The 21761-nt window shown below is 33.9% G+C and overlaps 1 protein-coding gene and 1 pseudogene across 4 annotated transcripts in view; one reads left to right on the top strand and one right to left on the bottom strand.

Annotated features, from left to right (window-relative positions):
* The window catches only part of SS18 (SS18 subunit of BAF chromatin remodeling complex), a 63384-nt gene that overhangs the window by 29806 nt on the left and 11817 nt on the right, over nt 1-21761 (bottom strand). For all 4 annotated transcript variants that reach the window (XM_019741245.2, XM_019741246.2, XM_074340210.1 and 1 more), the window contains one exon: nt 2576-2729. In XM_019741245.2, the coding sequence (XP_019596804.1) occupies nt 2576-2729 (154 nt within the window). The remainder of the gene's footprint in view (nt 1-2575; nt 2730-21761) is intronic.
* On the top strand, nt 5118-5934 carry LOC109452378 (nucleolar protein 16; annotated as a pseudogene).

Here is a 21761-nt window from a genome sequence, read left to right as displayed (position 1 = left end):
ATTTGGCAATGCCTATCATATGTTAAAAAGAATATAGCTTTAACTCAGCAATTTCAGTTCTTGGAATTTATCCTATAAATAAATATACAAGTTTTTGTGTGCATATGTATACAGATGCAAAATTGTGTTTGTTTACTTAGTTATATATATTTTACAGGCATATTCAAGCAGCATAATTTTTAATACCAAATGACTAGAAACAACCTATACTTCTATCATAAGGGAACTGCTCAAATAAATTAGAAGCATCCATAAAAAGAATGCAACAATGTCACCAATTAAAAAAAAAAAAAATGAGGCAGCTCTTTATACACTGAGTGGTCTCCAAAATATATCTTTATATACTCATGATCTCCCAAGACACACCTTTAATGGGGGAAAAAATGATATATAATACTAATGTATGCTACTTTTTTGTTTTTAAAAAAAGAGTAAGAAGACAAAAGAATATATATCCTTAAAATATGTAAAACACACATACACGTTTTATATACAGAAAATCTCTCTTGAAGGAGAACTAGACACCAATGACAGGAAGTGTCTGGAGAGGTGAAGGTTTGTATACATTTTGGTACTTTTCGATTTTGGTACTATATGCATTTACTCTCTCGTCTTTTTTAAAAAAAAATTCAGTTAACTTTTTTCGAAAGGGAAACTGAGATTGAGAGGTTGTCTGACCAAGATTAAACAGTATATAAATAGCTCTACAACTTAGATTATAAAATATTAAAAACAAAATTAAAATAGTAAATGTAAAGCATATATATTAATTTGTGTACAAAACAGTTAACGAAATGCTATAAGGAACTTATTAAAAAAAGAAAATATAAGTAACTAGACTTTCAATTTCTCCTACACCTAACTATAACTATCGTGTTTCCCCGAAAATAAGACCTAGCCAGACAATCAGCTCTAATGCATCTTGTGTAACAGAAATTAACGTAAGACCCCGGTCTTATGTAAGACCGGGGTCTTATGGTAAAACAAGACCGGATCTTATATTAATTTTTGCTCCACAAGATGCATTATAGCTGACTGTTCGGCTAGGTCTTATTTTTGGGAAAACATGGTATCTATAAATTGTTTTGGAAGCTCTACAGTATTTTGGACAACCTAGGTTCTAACTGATTAAAAATCTCTGGCTTATAAAGAACATAACTATTCCAGGTGACCTTACACAAAAAATAAAATATCATGTTAACAGTAATTATATTGCTGCTAAACTGTTTCTTCAGCCTTAGGCTTGAATGTTATATGGACAAGTTAAGTCAAAATCTTAATTAAAGGTACCACCATAAAAAAAAAAACTCACAAAACTTCTAACTTGCTAACTTGTATAATTACTACCCTTCCAGTTTTACAAAGTTGTGTCCTGATAAGCTAAATGTGGATTCAGCAAGAAGATTCCTCCTGGCTACAACCTGACAAGTAGTTATGTCTTTAATCCTACTTCCATACTACTGTGGGCCACTGACTGGGGCAAGCTTTAGCAGAAAATAGAAGATAACCACTGAAACACCATGGCCCTTCTAACTGATCAATCACACAACAATCTTCTATGAAGCAGGCTACTTGGCCTCTTGCTCTGTGCTCTTTAGCTTGGTTGTCTACACTCATTGTCCCTGGACACCAATGCTATCAACCAATACAATCAGCTAAGATGAAACTATCCTAAGGATGCTAATTACTAATTTTAAAAATAAATTGCTGTTATTTTAATTTACTTTCATTACTGCTATTTGTGTAATACTTTCTTTAGTTAATGACTTAACTTTAGAAAGTAAAAATATTCTTGTATTAAATGTAGAAAACACCCCACCAGATAGTTTAAGTATGGGCTGTGGCTGTTACAAAACCAAAATAATTTAAAGCTACTTTTCAGATTAAAAATCCAGACCAACAAAGGGTAACTAAATAAGCATCCAATGGCTTGAAAGATATTCTAAGTGGCTCTAAACTTAGAATGGATAAACAGTAAAGGGAATGGCTCATTATATAAGACAGCTGTCATTATTTTTCAGCTTTTAATTTTGCTTTAATGTTCATTTCCATATTTATGCTATAAATATATGTACTCATACAAATCTATACTCAGCCTCAATAGTATCAAAGAGGAAATACTAAATATATTAGCACTTTAGAAATTGTTGTTTCTTTTCCCTATGTGTTTTTCCAGCAATACTGTTTCTGAGACCAATAAATTTTTAATACAAAACTCAAGGAAATGTTATACTACCTTTTTATAAACAGAATTTAATTCTTAAGCATCGCACAATGCCTTTTTTTCCAAAAAGCTTCTTAAGCCAGCTGCACTGCATAGTTTCAGACAGACTAAATTTAGCCAGTTCTGTTTATCAGAGGAATGCTGTGTGTCAGCTACATCAAAGCCCAAGGGCAGCCTGATAAACACTGAATACAGGTCACGTAGCTCTGTAGCTAACAAACTCTAAGAGAGCTTGTACTCGGGGGCATTCAAAGCAGTTTTGTCATCAACAATCTAGTATCCCTTGAGCCCCCATGTCGTTTCAGTTGCTAAGCAACTCTGGTGTTAATGTCTTAGAGGAGAAAAACTTACCAGGCATCTGGCCGTTCATCTGGTTCTGCATGTGTGGTGCAGGAGGACCCCCACCTACCATTCCATCTGAAGGCATGTTGTGAGAGCGTGGAGGTGGGGGAGGGCCGCTCTGATTCATCCCTCCAGGACCCATAGGCATATTCTGTGTGGGTGGCTGAAAGAAGACAGTTTAGTAAAACAAGAAACAGTTAGATTAATATATTAAAGATGCATATGGCATAACAGTTGTCTATATTATTAAATTAGGAACAAAATCACATACGCATTTAAATTTCTTTTAATGCATTTTAATCATGGACTTACTAACATCCTATTTAATATGCCCCCAAAACTTCACAAGATCATTAGCATGAATACATCACCTGACCACCTTAGACCAAAAGAACACAACGAAAGTATATTTTACTCTATAAAATCTCAATAATGAAAATAAAAATGTTAACATCCTGTACAAAAAAAATTTTCATTTATATGTGTATAAGGATTTCTAATGTGTCCATTGTTGTTATTTAAATTGTTTTAAAAATTAAGTCTCTTATCATTAATATATTTGGATGTATTTTCCATTAATGATGGATTTTACCTTAAAAGATACAGGAGCAAAAAATTATTAAAGAACCAGAGCCCCCAAATGTAATATACGTTATACTGTTTGGGGAGGGGGGAAATGGTGTTGGCTGGGGAATGCTTTAAACCACAAAGACTCAGTTCAGCCTAACATTTCTGTGCCGACTGCTTCTATAGATTGGAAACATTACTGATGGCCTCCAAGGGTACAGAGACAGCTGCCTCAAAAGGATGCCTTTGGCAAATTTCCTAATGAAAGTGTGAAGAAAATCACTGACTAACCTTGAGAGTTCACAAAAGGGCGAAAGGAAAAACACAGATAGATACAAGGTGGTCTGCAACACCTGGCTCCCTTCTTGGGGATATTTTGGTGAAGAAAGCAAATGGTTAGTTTCTTTCCAAACTCCCATTTTTAAGCCTGCAGGAGGATAGGAAAGTATTATTCTTTACATATCTATTAGGTTGGTGCAAAAGTAATTGCAGTTTTTGCAATTATTTTTAACCTTCTAAACCACAATTACTTTTGCACCAACCTAATATTTCTGCCTCTTTTCTCTGCTTATCTATGTTCTAAACATAATGCCTATCCTTGTAATTTCAGTCATTCTCTTTCTCCGTTTTTAGATGGCCAGTTACTGTGTCTGTACCATCAAGATATTGTACACACAGTCCTCTCTGGCACAGTTAACAGATATACATTGTTTTTTAGTCATATGGAAACACTCAATCTCCATCCATAATCACTAACATGTACAAATATAACCAGGTGTTACTCTAATAGTATCCACTTAAAATACATAATCTTAATTTCTTCACTACTAAATCCAGATAATGCTTTTTATTAAACATTGTCTCTTTCTCATCTGAAATTCTTTATTCAATTTGTAGTCTTTAAATACTTAACCATCTTGTTCAGTTTTCAAAAAAGTTACCAAACATTAACTCAGTGTCACATATCTTAGTTTTAAATTATTGTTTATTTACCGTCCTTCAAACATGGTTGACCTTGACCCTCTTGTTTGAAAATAAAAATCCTCCTATATTTGTGCCCAAATTTTATATTGAAAATTCATGTTCTCATTCTCAATTGGTATGAATTTCTCAGTTCATACAACATCAGGATCCATGGTTCCCATAATAGAGTAGGATTGTATCAAACCCTCCTGCTGATAAGTTATCTACACAAATGTAAAAACTGTTTGAAAACACTAAAGAGCACTGTACACAGAAAAGAATAGGAAGGGTTACAACTCTTGAAAGAAGGGAAGCATAGAAGATGAACTACACAATCACCTTGGCTTTTTCCCTGATTTTGCAGTATAAGTGGCAAACAAGAGTCCAAGTAGAAAGTGGCAGGTCTACTGGACTGAGAAGACAACAGTTTTTGGCTACCAGAGAGCTGGAAACGAACAAAGCCTCAGAGAAGAAGAACCACAAAAAGGAGGGAAATTCAAGAAAACTAGCAGAGAACGGCAGTTAGGCTAAAGAGTGGAACAGAGATTTTAGCTTCTGTCCGGTGCTAACAAGAGAAAAACGGAGTATAGGTCCCACCAAGTTAAAATGGCCTTCATAAATAACTCAAGCCCTCAATTTAAGACTTCAAAAAGTCTCTCCTTAGATTAAGGTCAAAACTGAAATAGATCAACCCTAACAAGTGTTATAATCAACTGTCAATAAGCTCAAAGTGATTTCATAGTACTTCACCTACCAAAGTAAAAATTTAACTCTTTGGAAGAAAATAACACCAAGTAGAGTCCCCACAATTGTTCATTCATAATGTCTGGCATTCCGTTAAAAAGTACAAGGCGTTTGATTGCACTCCTGGAGTCGTAGTAATCAGCACTGTGTAACTACGGGGAGGACTACATATCCCAAAAAGCCTGCCAAGCCATGCGCGGACTGGCAGAAGGAGTCGGCTACACCAGGTGCTGGGTGAGAGGCGCAGATTCTGAGTTGCTGTGTGGTGGTCAGCGCGATGCCCAAGGCCAAGGGGAAGACCCGGAGACAGAAGTTTGATTAGGTTGTTAAATGAATCATTTTAACCGGAATGCTAGACTGCAGGCAGCGCAGCGGACTGAGCACTCCTACATCTGACATACCTGGGACCATGACAAGTCACTGTGCTGCAACCTGGCCAAGATGGGGCTGGCCAAGGACCCCAACAAGGCAGTGCCCCTCTATAAGAGAAAGGTAAGGCCACAGAGGAGAGGCCTCAGAGGAAGCCCTATGCGCTAAATGACCTGGCGGCAGAAGCCAGCCTCCCAGAAAAGGAAATGCGCTCTCAGGACCTCATAGACTATGTAGGCTGGCTACGTGGTGGAGAACCATGGGGAGGACTTATAAGGCAATCGCGCCTGGGATGAGAATAATTATTATTGAGACACACCGAGACAGATTCGGAATAAGATCAGTGTCTCTAAGCATTTTTATCCAGCTGAGTGATAAGCCTTCGTTGATTCTTTGCAGAAGAATAAGATGGAGGTTGAATGACTGGTTCATGTCTGCCCTCAGGCTGAGGCCTCCTCCTGGACCCCGAGTTTAAGGCAAGGAAGGGTGTGTGGCTATAGATAGGGCTGTCCAAACAGCATGGAAGCAAAAGGTTATTTTTTTCTCTCTCTTACTTCCCTCTCTGGGAAAGAAACTGTATTACAGAGGCTCCAATTTATATTCTGGGGGCTCTGAGCAAAGCCAAAACTTGCTGTTTGCAGAGTGGGTGGTTTGTTTGAATATAGTCTGTAAATAATAAAACGAAACTTTCTAAAAAAAAATTACAAACATTCTAAAAAACTAGAATAAACAGCCAACACCCATTAGGTTATTAAAAAAAAAAGCTACAGCAGCAACAACTATTGGCAGGAATGCAGAGCAAATTAAACTCTCATACATGCTAGTGGGATTGTAAAAGGGTATAGCTACTGTGGAAAACAATTTGGCATTTCCTCAAAGAGTTCAACATAGAGTTACCATATGACCTAACAATTCCACTCCTGGTATAGACCCAAAAGAACTGAAGACATAATATGTTCACATAAAACTTGGATACAAATGTTCATAGCAATATTTGTAATAGCCAAAAAGTAGGATAAAAACACCAAATGTCTATCAACTAATGAATGGATAAACATAATGTGGTATATCCATACGATAGAATGTTATTCAGCTATATAATGTACTGATACAACAACACAGACAAACCTTGAAAACACTATGCTAAGTGAAAGAAGCCAGACTCAAAGGCCACACATTGTATAACTCTGTTTATATGAAATGTTCAGAATAGATAAATGCAGAAAGACAGAAAATAGATTGATTAGTTGTTGCCAGAGGATGGGCAGAGGGGAAATTTGGGATTGACTGTCAACAATTAAGAGGTTTCTTTTGGGGGTGATGGAAATGTTATAGTGGTGATAGTTGCACAGAACTGTGAATATACTAAAAACAAATGAACTGCATACTTTAAAAGGTTAAAAAGCGCAAAGACAATGTACAACATTGTGAAAGGGTCCAACACCTCTAACTAGAGTTATAAGTAACAATAGAGAAAATTAACCATAGGTAATATTGAAGAATACTGGTAAAGAATTTTCTAAAGCTAACAAAAGACATGAGTCTCTAGCAAATGAATGAACCTCTACAAACCTCAGCATGATATGGGAAAAAAACATACCTAGACACATCAGAGTAAAAAGTCTTAAAAGAGAAAATATTAAAAAGTAACCAGGGAAAATACGACACACTACCTTTAGGGTAACTAATGCCAATAATACTAACAACCAATTTTTTATCAGAAAATATGGAAACAGAATACAATAAAATGACATCTTTAAAGTGCTAAGACCAAAAAAAACAAAACAAACAAACCATCAACCTAGAGTTCTATACTAAGAGAAAATATCCTCCAAGTGAATATGAAGTAATAGTTTCAGATGAACAAAAGCTGAGAGAACTCCTTTACAAGTGAAGGGAATTCATGAAGCTAAAAGAAAAAGACCCCAGATGGAAGTACAGAACTGGAGAGATAGAAAGGAATGGAAAGGTAAATATAAATTGGTAGATAAATATAAATTAATATTGGTATTTAAAATAACAGTAACAATGACTTGTATGGTTTAACATACGCAGAAGTATAAAACATATGACAAGACTAACACTGAAGACAGCAAGATAAAGGAAGTTAAAAGTTACTCGCATTTTTCAGCAAGTGTTAAATTTGACCACTTCTACCAACACCTCCTCTGCTACCATCATGGTACAAGCCACCATCACGTGTCATGTTGATGACTACAATAGCCTCATAACTGGATTCCCTGCTTCGATCCATGCTTCCTTATAGTAAATTTCTACATACTAACCAGAATAAGCTTGTTAAAATACATCAATTCACTCTTCTACTCCAAATTCTTCAAGAGGTTCCAATTTCAGAGTAAAAACCAAAGTACTTACAATAGCCTACAAGATAGGATCTGTCCACACAACTTTCTTACCGTATTCTGTTCCAGCCACAAAAACCATCATGCTGTTCCTTGAACAAGCCAGGTACAGTTGTATTTCAGGACCTTTCCACAGCTTATTTCCTCTGCCTCAAACACCCTGCTTCAAGTCTTTGCTCAAATGTTACTTTCTCAATGAGATCTACCCTGAACACTCTATTTCATGTTGCAAATTCCATCCCCCGCCTCCAGCATTCCCACTATACCTTTCCCTGTTCTATTTTTTTCATTTCCGTAGCTATTATCTTCCAACAAGCTTTATTTATTTATTTATAGCAAGGAGGGGTGTGTGGCTACAAATTATTTATTATGCCTGCCTTGCTGCTAGAATATAAAACCTGAGAGCAGAAATGTTTGTTTTGTTCACTGATGTTTCAAAGTTACTTACTGCCTGTCACACAGTAGGCACTTAATATTTAGTAAATAAATGAACTCTCAAATTTAAATGCCCATAAAACTAAAAATAAGTCTGATAAAATTATCTTCAGTGTTTCTTTAAAATATAAGAATATCACTGCAAAATATAATTTTTACCTTAATAATCCTTCATTTGTATAACTATCATTAGTATAGCTGTCATTAATATAGTTCCCCACAAGGAAGCACTAAAATAACACATAGAAGTAGATTTAGAAATAAATTATTATTCAAAGTAGGAGACATATATAAATAATAATACTACGAAAAGCTGATAAAGAGATGACCTCTATATACACAAACAAAAGGCCCTTGATTAGACAACCAGGAATAGCTCCAAAAGCCCCATCAGTATCACATTTGCCTTACTTCCTAGTCCTAAATCAGTCTCCAAAAATGAGTCCTATACATATCTGAAACAGTTAAGGAAGATCTCCTTGATTCCTCATGCATTCCCACAAGAAATTTCAAAAAAGCCTTGAATTTATACAAGCTTTCAACTTTACCAACTGATTTCCTCAATAATCTCATCAATTGTCGTGTCTTCTTGTGCCCTCAAAAAAGACAGCTAATACAAAATTCAGTCCTACTATAAAACTTGATAGGATGAATTTTTGCTAACTAATTACCTCCCACTTATTTTTACAGCATGTTTCCCCCCATTTTCCTAAGGGATTAGGCCCTAGAATGATTCACCTACTAACAATACTCTCCCCAGTTTTAGTAATAATTCCCCATTAAATTCAGTCTTCCTCCTTTATGGAACAGCAACACTCCCATGATAACAAATCCAACATTAGACTACATCAGCTCTGTGTTTATACTACCTGATCCTGATAATGTTAACCAACAGCCTCTCCATATCCATATAATCTTAACAAAAAGTAAATGTCTTCTTCCCAGACCAAGAGAATTCTCTAGAAAATACTTAACACACACACACACACACACACACACACACCCCCCAAATACACTCCTGAAACATGGGGTGATAGGACTCTAAACCCTTCTTAAAGTTATAACACCATCCACTAGAAAACAAGAAGATATATTGATTTAATCTTGAATTTATTTTTTTATATTATTTTCATATCTATACCAATCTGGCTGAATTACAAAAGTAATGTGTAACCATTTTAAAAACAGAAAAAATACAAATGGAAATCATTGCTAAATGCTTTATATGCATTCCTCCAGGAACTTCTTAAAAATTCATACATTTAATATTTAAAAACAGGGTCACACTATTCAGTGGTTTCTTTTATTCTACTGTAGACATTATTTACTAGTTATATGATTCAACCTCATTCAAAATTGTAGAATTCAACTGTATAAGCTATCACAGTTTTTACCCACCTCAATACTGACACTTGTTCCTAGTCTGCTTTTTCTAACGTAAACGATGCCTAAATTAACAGTCTTGTACAAATACTTCTCTGTATTTATTCTGTGCAGATAAGAGTGAATTGCTTAATTTCCAACACTTAGGGTTTTTTTTTTTTTCCCTGAGCTATATACCACAGAAATTTGTTTGTAGAAGGGAGAGCTAGATACAGTATTTTCAATTAATGACAAAGGAACAATCTTTAGGTTCCCTAGTACATTTGGAAGTTACATTCACTGATTTAATACAGTTTTGTAAAAGAAATCAATATACTCACAAACATATATACATACATGCATATACACATACATACATGCATATACACACACTAACATTTATATTCTTCACATAAGATATATCCAATATCTAAACTCAATTAGACAGTTCTGAATTTTATACTGTCCAGCAAATAGTTAACATGATTTTTTCTAGGATTCTGAAAAGAGAATGCTGGCAATACTGGCAAAATGCTGCCTATATTAATCCAGAGAAATGTGCCCCCGTGAATCAATTATCTATAAAATACAGGGGTATCTCCTTTGTGAAACCTCCCCTACCACTCACTTTGCAGAACTAATCACTTCTTTCATGTTTCAAATATACTTACATATATAGTACGTCTAAAATAGCATGTATTATACCATCTGTTGAGTTGTCTTTAATATCAGTTATAGAACTTATGGGCATACTAAAGGTTTTATGTCACATTTTTTAAAGAATCATATCAATACCTTTACAGTTTCCTCCTTTTTCTCAATAAAGCCATCCTCACACTTCAAGATCAGATAAAAATTGATTTATACTAAATTTATACTAAATCTTATACAAATAAACATTTCAGAAGACATTTCACTTATAGTCTTGCTTCTGTTTTTAATGACAAAATGTTTTAATAAGACGCCTTTTATTGTGCAGTACCATATAAGGTACAAAAGAAAGACGACTTGGAAACCAGCTATGGAAGGTAAATGTGTTAAAGGGGAGAAGTCTGAGATGACCACCATGTTTCCGACTAAAAGAACTGTGTTTATACTACTCACTTGAGATAGGAAATATAAAGCCGCAAGCTGTGGACTTTTTTTCCCTTTTAACAGCAGGAAACAAAACAGGGAGCTGAGGAAAATGGGAGTTTTGTCCATATTGTGTTGAGAGGCCTGTGGAATATCCAAATGGATGCCTACTGGAAGCTGGATTCATGTTTCACACTCAAGCAAGAACGTACGTATTTAGGAGCTATCAATGTATTGGGGAACCTGAAGTCAAGAATATAAGAAACCAGGAATATGGATAAATCTCCCAGGAAGTGTGTTTATAGTAAAAAGATGTTCGAAAACATAATATTTGATGGGCATGTTAAAGATAAGAAGCAGAGCAGCTAGTGTGGTAAGAAGGAAACTATCACAGAAGTCAAGGAACAGAGGTTTTAAAGGAATGAGCCTTAAGCCACACCTCTTCTGAGACTGAATATTGAAGTTTTTGTTTTGAGTTATATAACATTTATTGCAGAACAAAGATTCATATTTGTGACAAAGTCCAAAAAAAGTTTCAAAGGAGAAAAGTCAACACAATCATACCAAATATGTTTACCAAACATTTAAAATGTAAAACTTCTTAGCAATGACAATATTTAAGAAAAGCTATTTTCATAATTCTAAATAAGACGGTAAACTCTTTCATTAAAAAAAAGTATTTGTAATAAAAACAAGGCACAGAATAGTGTGTATGGCCAGGTTCTACTTGCATAGAAAAGAAGTATGCATTTATAGTGGCTTTTAATTGCATAAAAAGCAGATAGAAGATACAGATGGCAGTAGGCTTTGTATGCCTTTTTGTAGTTTTTGATATTCTAACCATGTCAAAGTATTACCTATGCTAAAAATTAAATTAAAAATTATAAATGAAATATATTCTGATCTTTAAAAATGTTCCACAGCTCTAAGCATGTGTTCCTTCACTTCACTTGGATCACACCTGTAAACAGTAAATTCTATAATACCAAATTTTAGTCATTAAAGTACCTTAACAGATGCTCTGCCAGCATGGTCACTGAACCTGAAGATTAATAGATGATTGTTTTTACTGAAGCTTGTATAATGAACAGATATTCAAGTGCTGCCCAAGGGTTGCTCAGAACATCAAGTGTGGCATCACCAAAATAACACAACGTAGAAAATGAAAAATATGTAAAATATTAAACTACTATAAATCAATTTTTATTAGTCGACATCAAATAAAATTATTCATAATAAATTTAAAATTCAAGAAGTGTATCTGATTAAATTAGGGATTTTAAAAAACTTATAATGAATTAAGTGAAAGCGAGATAAGCAATTCCAATCGGTTTTCAGCCTTCTTTTAAAATTGAGACAAGCTTACACACTCAATCTTAGTGAATGGTATCATTATGTCAAGTCTCCAAACTCTCCCTTACTCTTCGTATTATTCAGTAAATGAATCCTGCTAGTCTTGCTTCAAATACTCCTGAATCTGCCTTCTCTTTCCATTTATACTTTCCAATTGTGTACTACTTTCATCTTCATCATCATCAAAATTTACTGAGCACCTCCTTCACGTTGGATACCGTAAATTGTTTTATTTAAACCTCATAACATTACAGAGTAAGTATTATCTTTCTTATACTGTAAAAATAGTTCATAGTACACATCAAATGAAGTAGATACTACAGGAATAGGAATCAGATTTTCTTCAAGTTCCACATATCCTCAGAATGTCACTGGATACTCCATTTAAAAAGCATGAAAAGGTCCTCAGTTCCTAGCTGACCATTAGAATCACCTAAGAAGCTTTGAAAATGTGCAGCAAAGGAAAAGAACCACTAGACTGTGTCATTATCCAAGTTCCTTCCAGTGCTAAAATGTTTAATTCTGTAGAAATACTTCCAGACTGTAGGCCTTAAAATAGAAAGACTATTTTCTCAAGTTTTTTCCCCAAAGAAAAAGTAATGAACAAAAACTTTTCGTGATTTAAATTGTTCTCTCATTCTTTCCTAAACCAATAGTGCCTTCCACTTCATATATGCTAAAATTTAGCAGATGACAAAAATAAATGAACAATAACTAATATTAGGCTAAAACTTAGAAATGCAATTTCTTCAAAGTATATGTGAGAAAGAAAAGAACTGCATACACATAATATAGTCTTATTTTCTACTAGTAAAATTGTTCCTAGTTCATATGATGAAAATAATTGTCAATAGTTTATGTTGTTTCAGAAAGTAAATACCAACTCCGAGAACCAGTATTCAAACAATGCCTCCAAGGTTTACCAAGGAAGGGGCAAGAGTACTGTACATTTTGAATTGTCAGCTTTTTATAAATATTCAGTCTTTCTGGGCCACCTTAGCTGTCAGATAAGATGCTCGTATGCATGCCTGCCTATAGAATACACTCTTCTCCCATTTCTGATTTGCTGCTTCTCAGCTATGGGGGGGGGGGGGGGGGGCTTAACATTAAAGAAACAAATGTTAAAATATGTGTAAGTTTAAGAATAGTTTCTGTTATTAACTTAAACAGGCATACCTCATTTTATTGCACTTAAATTTCCTAGGCATCTCAGATACTGCATTTTACAAAACGCTCCACCAAGAATATTATGACTTGCTGATGGCTCAAATGATGACTAGCATTCTTTAGCAATAAAGTACTTTTTAATTAAGGTATGTACATTTTTTAGACATAAAGCTATTGCACACTTAATAAACTACAGTATAGTGTAAACATAACGTTTATGTACACCGAGAAACCAAATATTCATATAACTTGCTTTACTGTGGTATTTGCTTGATTGCAGTTTTTCTTTTATTGTGGTGGTCTGGAATCGAACCTGCATTATCTCTGAGGTATGCCTGTAATGCTTTTGTAATAAGAATATACAGGGCCCGACCTAAAAAAGTAAAATGTCTATGTAGTGCACTGGCTTTCTTTATAAGTTATTTTTCTCCTTATAGGTATTTTTCCATTTATTCCTGGCTTTTGAATTCTTGACTTCCTTTCAAATAGAATCTTGTTAGATGTAGCCTAGTTTCAGGTACATGAAATACTGTGTTTCCCGAAAATAAGACCTAACTGGAAAATAAGCCCTAGCATGATTTTTCAGGATGACATCCCCTGAATATAAGCCCTAATGCGTCTTTTGGAGCAAAAATTAATATAAAACCTGGTCTTATTTTCGGGGAAACACGGTATTACTATAAATATACAATTCTTCTTTTTGGGGGACATGAAAAAATCTGATGGTTAAACCTACACACGAGTGTAATTATGAGCATACTTCCAATTCCCACAACAGATAAATGAAGTAAAGTGAAAATTCCATTCTGCAAAACTTTAGTAAAATCATTCTACGCCACACAGGTCTTTTTCAGGGTCAATTTCTCAAAGTACAGTTAGTAACTAGTATACGCTCCCTTTTGTCAGATTGGTTATATTCATTATGTATTCTTTCATTCTAGTTTTCCCAAAATTCATTTCACTTCCTATTTTATCTCCAAAACAATTGTTTTCCTTCTAGTTGATTTTTTTTTTCCCCTCTCTAGCCCCACTTTTCATTATTGGTTCAACCCTCTTTTATTCCCACTACTATAAGGATATATATTTCTTTCTATTTCTAGAACTTCTCCTCCTTTGTTAACTCAGCTTCCCAAGCAACTTGACCTTCAAAATATCTACTATTTTAAGTAAAATCTTCACCATCTATTTTTAAACTTTGACTAGTATTAAGAGGAAAACATTTTACTTCAAAATATACAAATATCAGTATTTATATTCAATAGTAAAATATGATATAAAATGATGACTCAATGGTAAATGAATGAAATAATGGTAGATTTGTACTGAAATGTGTCTCTTTCCTTTGAAATGGTTGATAACTAGGTAATGGTAAAATAATAATATACTTTGCCTGAATATAAATGGTAATAATTTTTACTGCCCTAATTTATCTATAGAGAAAAATGTGAATACTATAATAAACATATAAAAAATTCAGTAGGAGTTTTTAACTTAACAACAACAGGTTAAGAATAGTAAGTTCTGAATTACAGATTTTGTGCTGTTATCATAATGAATTTTTATGGTAAGCTCAATTTTACCTTACTGGCATCTCAAAAATTAATACCTTCCTGAGAAAGGGCAAAAGAAATGAGTAAACCTCAAAATACATGATCTAAACAAATATTTGGGGTTCTTTATAAAAGCTAAAGAGAATGTAAAATATATTTGAGAAGCTGTAATGTTTAAGATTTTAAGATATTTCCACATTTTATGGGGACATTATTTCAAATTAAGACAAACTGACACAATCCACAGTTTCCATAGTATCATAAATTAAGAGAATCTCAGTTGGTTAGGTAGAAGGGATGTAAAAGGGATACAGAATCATCCAAGCACACTCTACAAACTACACCTCTTCCCCAACAAGATTCTGGTAAGACTCCCTAGAGGGAAACGTGCTCCCTTTTACTCTTAATGTCCTGACTGGAGAATCCCTCTAGTCAGTAATAATGAGTTATTACTGACGAGAACATGCTGAGAATGTGTCATATCTTGCATATGTGCTAGAACAAGAAAAAAGGTTACAAATCACTGAGTTACAGGTCACCATGGTGATATAAGCTAAATTCTTAACCTGACACTTCAACCTGTATTTTAGTCCCCAAAGTATAAGCAGATGACTCATTGAACTTTTTTATTTAATACCTAGGTACAGAAATAGCACCAAACAAGATAAACCAAAAATGATAAAGCATTCATTTATTCATTTCTATAACAATACGATAGAACAATGAAGACACTGCAGCTTGTAAATTTTAGATTCAAGCTTTGAGAAGATGAGTTAAGTCCTACCCTGATACACAAGCATAAGAGTAAATGAGTCAAGTATTTTACTCCATTTCATCCTAGTAGCAACATGACTTGATAGCATAATGCACAAACTGCTTTCACTAAGGTCTAGGTTTAACTGCCATGCTACCACTTACCAACTACAAGCCCCTAAGCATGTTAATTAACCTGAGACTCAGCCTCCTCAATCACAGAATGGGACTAATAAAGTATCTTAAAGAATCCTGAGGATAAAATAAAGTATTAAAAGGACCCATACATAGTAGTCATTCTGTAAGTGTTTATTCTTTCACCAAAAAGTCATATTTGAGAAGCCATAAGGGTCATTAATATTATGTGGATAGCAAAACATAATTCAATTCTAATAGTTAAAAGAATCACCTAGGATAATGACAAACTATGACATTCAAATAACCCTCTGAGGACAATAATAAAAGCTGGACTAAGTATGTTTAAAGATACGAAAGAGCAGACAAAGTAGTAAATGATCAGGCCAAGATCCAGGAGAAGAAAAATATCCAGCGATAGGCCCAAACTTGGGGGGACCTTTGTTATGGGAATGTTAGCCAATCTGGAAAGCCAATTGAGAATTTCCCCAAACTGATGAAAGACATCAATCCACAAATTTCAGAAATCTCAACAAACACCAAGCAAGACAAGTAAAAAGAAATCCACACCTACAGATGTAGTAATAAAACTACAGAAAACTAGACAAAGCAAAAAAATCTTCAATGCAAAGAAAATACTCAGATCACCTTTAAAATAGTAACATTTACATTGACACCTAAATTTTGAATAAATGCCAGAAAACAACAGAATGATGAATTGAATGCGCTGACATGCCAACCTAGAATCTGTTCCTGGCAAAAACATCCTTTAAGAATGATGCTGAGGGGGCAGACAGATGGCTCAGTTAGAGCGCGAGATCTTAATAACAAGGCTGCCGGTTCAATTCCCGCATGGGATGGTGGGCTGCACCCCCTGCAACTAAATTGAAAAGACGACTTGACTTGGAGCTGATGGATGCTGGAAAAACACAGTTCCCCAATAAAAATAAAAAAAGAAAAAATAAGAAAAAATAAAAGAATGATGGTGACATAAAGGCATTTTCCAAAAAACAAACAAACAAACAAAAAAAAACCTGAAGGTATTTGTCACCAATAAACCAGTGCTAAAAGGAAATGTGAAAATATGTTATTCACAGACAGAAAAAAAGTCTCATAAAAAAAGGTTATAAATGAAGGGAGGAATGATAAGTATCAGAAATAACAATGATGATAACTCTAATGAATACTAACTTTTGAAAAGACAGTTAAAACAATCACTCATGAGTAAACATTTAGAGATTTAAAATGTGTGACAATAATAGATGTCATTGAAGTAATGAATAAAAATAAAGTATCTGAAGGCCCTTTAATTGTAATTGTCTGGGGATGCATTTTACAAACTGTATAATAAACACTAAGAGAACAGTAAGTATATAATTTAAGTATAAAATTTCCAAACTAGCACAGAAAAAAAATACAATAAAAAAAATAATTATAAAGAAGCCAAAAAGAACAGAAAAAGGAAATGTAACAAATAAACAGAAAGTGCAATTGTATGACAGTAGGTTTAAAGTCAGATATAGGAGTGATTAACTATAAATGGATTTAATGTTCCAATTGAAAAACCAAGTTTGCTAGAATGGATTTTTATTTGTAATCTACATGCTGTTCATAAGACATATCTATCTCTAACACATGGAAATGAAAAGGTGGATATACCATGCAAACACTAAAGAAAGCTGACGAGCTAGACAAATATCAAATAAGTAGACACAGCAACAAAAAGCATTATTAAAGATAAAAAGCGATACTTCATGACAAATGTTACAAAGAACCAGAAAACTGTAACATTTCTAAATACATTTGCACCTACTAATGTGCCTTGAAACGTATTAAGCAAAAACTTGGAAGAGTTACCAAAAAAAAAAAAGAATCAATTCACGACTACACTTACACATTTTAACATACATCTCCCAGTAACTAACAGGACAAACAAAACATCAGAAAGGTTAAAAAAATCAAACATGATTACCACACTTGACCTAACAAACATATATCGGAGCCTCTTCTCAGACACTAACGAACACATTCCTTTTTTAAGTATACATGAAACATTTGCAAAGACTGACCATATGAGGCACCACAAAACAAATCTCAAAGAATTCCAAAGAACTGAAATCATACAAAATGTTATCTAACCACAATGCAATGAAGCCAGAAATCATTAAGAAAAAGTAAATGATACATTTTTCATGTTTAGAAACAAAGAAATATACTTATCAACCCATATAAAAAGAATAATGGAAATTAGAAACTATTTGAAAGTGAATACATGAATATACTACGTATCACAACTATTAGAGAAAAATTTCTGCCCTTAAATACAAATATATTAACTTAGAAGGGTGAAAACTAACGATGTAGGCTTTCGCTTCAAAACTCAGAAAAAAGAACAGCAAAATACACCAAAAGAAAATAAAAGGATATAACAACGGTAAGATCAGAAATTAGTAATAACCAAAAACATACAAAAGAGCAATGGTTCACAAAGTGGTTCTCAAGACTCTATTAGGAGGTCCAAAAGGTCAAAACTATTTCCATAATAATACTAAGATAATGTTTGGCTTTTATGCTATATTGATATTTACAATGATGGTGCAAAATAAAAAAAGTGGATATGACTGCTGGAGCCTTAATATGCATGAGTCAAGGCAACAAACTCTACTGTAAATCATTTAAAACTGCCAACAGACTACTAGCAGTTAAAAAAAAGAAAAGAGGGGGTCGGCCCGGTGGCTCAGGCGGTTAGAGCTCCGTGCTCCGTGCTCCTAGCTCCGAAGGCTAGATTGCCAGTTCAATTCCTTGAGTCCCACAAGGGATGGTGGGCTCTTCCCCCTGCAACTAAGATTGAACACGGCACCTTGAGCTGAGCTGCCTCCCGGATGGCTCAGTTGGCTGGAGCGCCGGCTCTCAACCACAAGGTTGCCAGTCCAATTCCTCGACTCCCGCAAGGGATGGTGGGCAGCGCCCCCTGCAACTAAAAAATTGAACACGGCACCTTGAGCTGAGCTGCCGCTGAGCTCCCAGATGGCTCAGTTGGTTGGAGCCTGTCCTCTCAACCACATGGTTGCCAGTTCAACTCCCCCAAGGGATGGTGGGCTGTGCCCCCTGCAACTAGCAACAGCAACTGGACCTGGAGCTGAGCTGCGCCCTCCACAACTAAGACTGAAAGAACAACAACTTGAAGCTGAACAGAACCCCCCACAACTAAGATTGAAAGGACAACAATTTGACCATTGTTCCCCAATAAAGTCCTGTTCCCCTTCCCCAATAAAATCTTTAAAAAAAAAGAAAAGAAAAAATCATTTTCACTTAAGAATGTCCTTGATGAAACAGTAAAAATTAATCATTAAAGCGCTGTGTCAGTTAAATATTCTGTGTAACAAAATGAGAAAATAATACACATGTTGCAAATCAAAGCAAGATAATAGCACGTTGTGATTGAGCTGTAAGTTGATCTAGGCACTGTTTTCATGGAACATATTTTTACTTGAAAGAACAATTATTAGATAAACTATGCTTATCCAGGTTTGGGTATCTGGCAGACATTTTCTCAAAAATAAAGAGTTAGCATGGAAAACAACCAACAGCATTTGCTGCCAGTGATCATATTCAACTTTTCAAGCAAGAACTGGGAATTTGGCAAATTTATATCTACTGTCTTGAGATTTACAGCATCTCACTACTTAAAGTCTTTTCTGATGAGACTGGTAGTGACTTCAATAAATGTGGTTTCTGGTATCATATAATGAAATATGTCAATATTTGGAAGATGTGCATAACTCAGTGAACTTATATTTTCCGAATAATCAACACCAGCACGGTGTTACAAAAGCATGCATGAGTAAAAGATCCATCCAATATGCAAGACAGACCAATGATCTTTAATGTACAGAGTAAGAAAAGTATACTGATATGGTTTCAGATTTCATACTACAACTAGCCTTTAAAACAATACTTGTTGAGATCTGCTGAACTATCAAAGATTATCCACAACAATCTGAAAAGGCTATTAAAATATTCTTCTCTTTTCCAACTCCCTATCTGTGTGAGACTGGATTTCATTCTACTTCAACCAACACATACTATGCTATATTGAATTCAGAAGTAGATATGGGAATACAGCTGTGTTCTATTAACCAGACATTTAAAGGAAATTTGCAAAATGATTAAACAATGTCATTCACATCTCACTAAATTTGTTCTGAAAGACATAGTTGTTTTTCCTTTAAAGAATGTTATTTAATATTAACATGCAATGGGTTTATTATGTTCATTTTAAATGAATATTTGTAAATTTTTCTCAGTTATTTGTTTAAATTTAAAAACAGAAAAATTTACAAATATATCAACACACATAGCCCACATAAAACTTTTTGGAGTCCTCAATAATTTTTAAATGTAATGGCGTTCTGAGAACAAAAAGTTTGAGAAATGCTGCAACGGAGAAAGATCAGAACCCAAAACTGATTCTTTGAAAAGACTTTAAAAAAAAAGTAACACCTGGCAAGAGTGATCAAAAAAAATATTTTAAAAGAGAAGCACAAATAAGCTATGTTAAAAGAAAAAAGAAAATATCACTACATATCCTGAGGACATTAGAAAAATAAGATTTCATGAACTTCATAGCAATAAATTTGAAAATTTAGATAAAATGCTAAAAGTGTAATTTACCAAAATAGGCAACTCATAAAACAGAAATATATAAATTGTCCTATAACCATTGAAGAAATTAATTAAAAGCCTTCTGAAAAAGAAAACTCCTAATCCAGATGGCTTTTCTAAAAAATTATACCCATCATTTAAGAAACAGCAGCTCTATGATGCAAATTCTTCCAGAGTAAAAAAAGTTTAAAAACTCTCCAACTAATTTTATGAAGCTAACATAACCTTCAAATAAAAACCAAACAAAAGCATTGTAAGAAAGGAAAATTAAAGGTTAATTATACTCATGACCACAGAAAAATCTTGATCAAAATTTTAACAAACTGAATATACCACTTTTTAAAAAGACCATGACAAAAAAATCATGACCAAGTGAGTCACGAAAAAAGTAGGTTAATTACAAGAATGCAAGATTGATTAAGCATTCAAAACTGAATTAATGTAATTCACCACATTAACAGACTAAAAAAAAGAAACTTATGATCATTGCATTAAATGCAATGAAAGTATTTAATAAAATTTACCATCCATTTAATATATAAACTCTTACTTAACACGACAGAAACTAAAGGGAACTTCCTTAATCTGCTAAAGGATATCTAGAAAAAAAACTACAACAAACATCATACTTAATGGTCAAATAGTGAAAGTTTTCCCTTTGTGATCAGGAACAAGATAAGGATGTCCTCTATCACCACTTCTATTCAGGAATGTACTGGACGTCCTAGCCAGGGAAGTAAGGCAAGAGAAAGAAATAAAAGGTGTAAGGATTGGCAAGAAAGAAACAAAACTAATCATTCATAAATGATATGTTTGTGAATATAGAAAACTGAAAGTACAGAAAAACTGTCAGAAATAAGAGTTGAACAAGACTGTGAAATTCAAAATCAATTGCATTTCCATGAAAACAGCAATCACAGTTAGAAAATAAAACTTGAAAAACAAAGACTCCATTTAAAATTGCCTCAAAAAATATGAAGTACCTAGCAACAAGTACAATGAGAGATTGCAAATCCTCTGCAGGGAAAATCATAAAACTTCACTGACAGATATTAAAGGACGTAATTAAAATATAGGCAATGATCTTGATTTGAAAGACTCTTTATTATAAAAGTATCAATAATTTTCCCCAAACTGATTTAGAGTCAAGGTAATCTCAATGAAAAATCACAACAGGATTATGTTGGACATGCTGAAATTTAAGCACCAATAGCCAAGATACTCTGAAAAAAATAAAGAATAAGAACTTCTCTAATATAATCAAAATTTATTAGACTATGACAAGTATGACAAGATAGTGTAATTTATAAAAAGAAAACCAATGGAACAGAATAGAGAGATCAGATGTAGACTCACACATATATGGACAGCTGATATATAAGTGGCATGACAAAATAAAAGATACCTCTGCTTTTCCAGTAAACAAAGCTGGGACAGAGAACTAACGACATGGAAACGAATGAAATTGAACCTAGTCTTCACAGCATTCAAAAAATAAATTCTACCTAGATGGAAACCAAATTCATGTCAATAATCACATAAAGAATTATTTCAGATTCAAACAAAATTGATTGATGATGTATCCTCAGTGGGATATATCTTGAGAACAAGTATCTTTTTTAGTAGTAAACTTGGCATTGTTATATAGAAATTTTAAAAAATATATAGTAGTATACAGCAAATTAACAACTATAA

This window comes from Rhinolophus sinicus, linkage group LG09, assembly GCF_036562045.2.
Source record: "Rhinolophus sinicus isolate RSC01 linkage group LG09, ASM3656204v1, whole genome shotgun sequence".
NCBI classification, from domain to species: Eukaryota; Metazoa; Chordata; class Mammalia; order Chiroptera; family Rhinolophidae; genus Rhinolophus; species Rhinolophus sinicus.
Note: the sequence above shows the minus strand (reverse complement) of the source record. Positions and strands in the feature narration are given on the sequence as shown.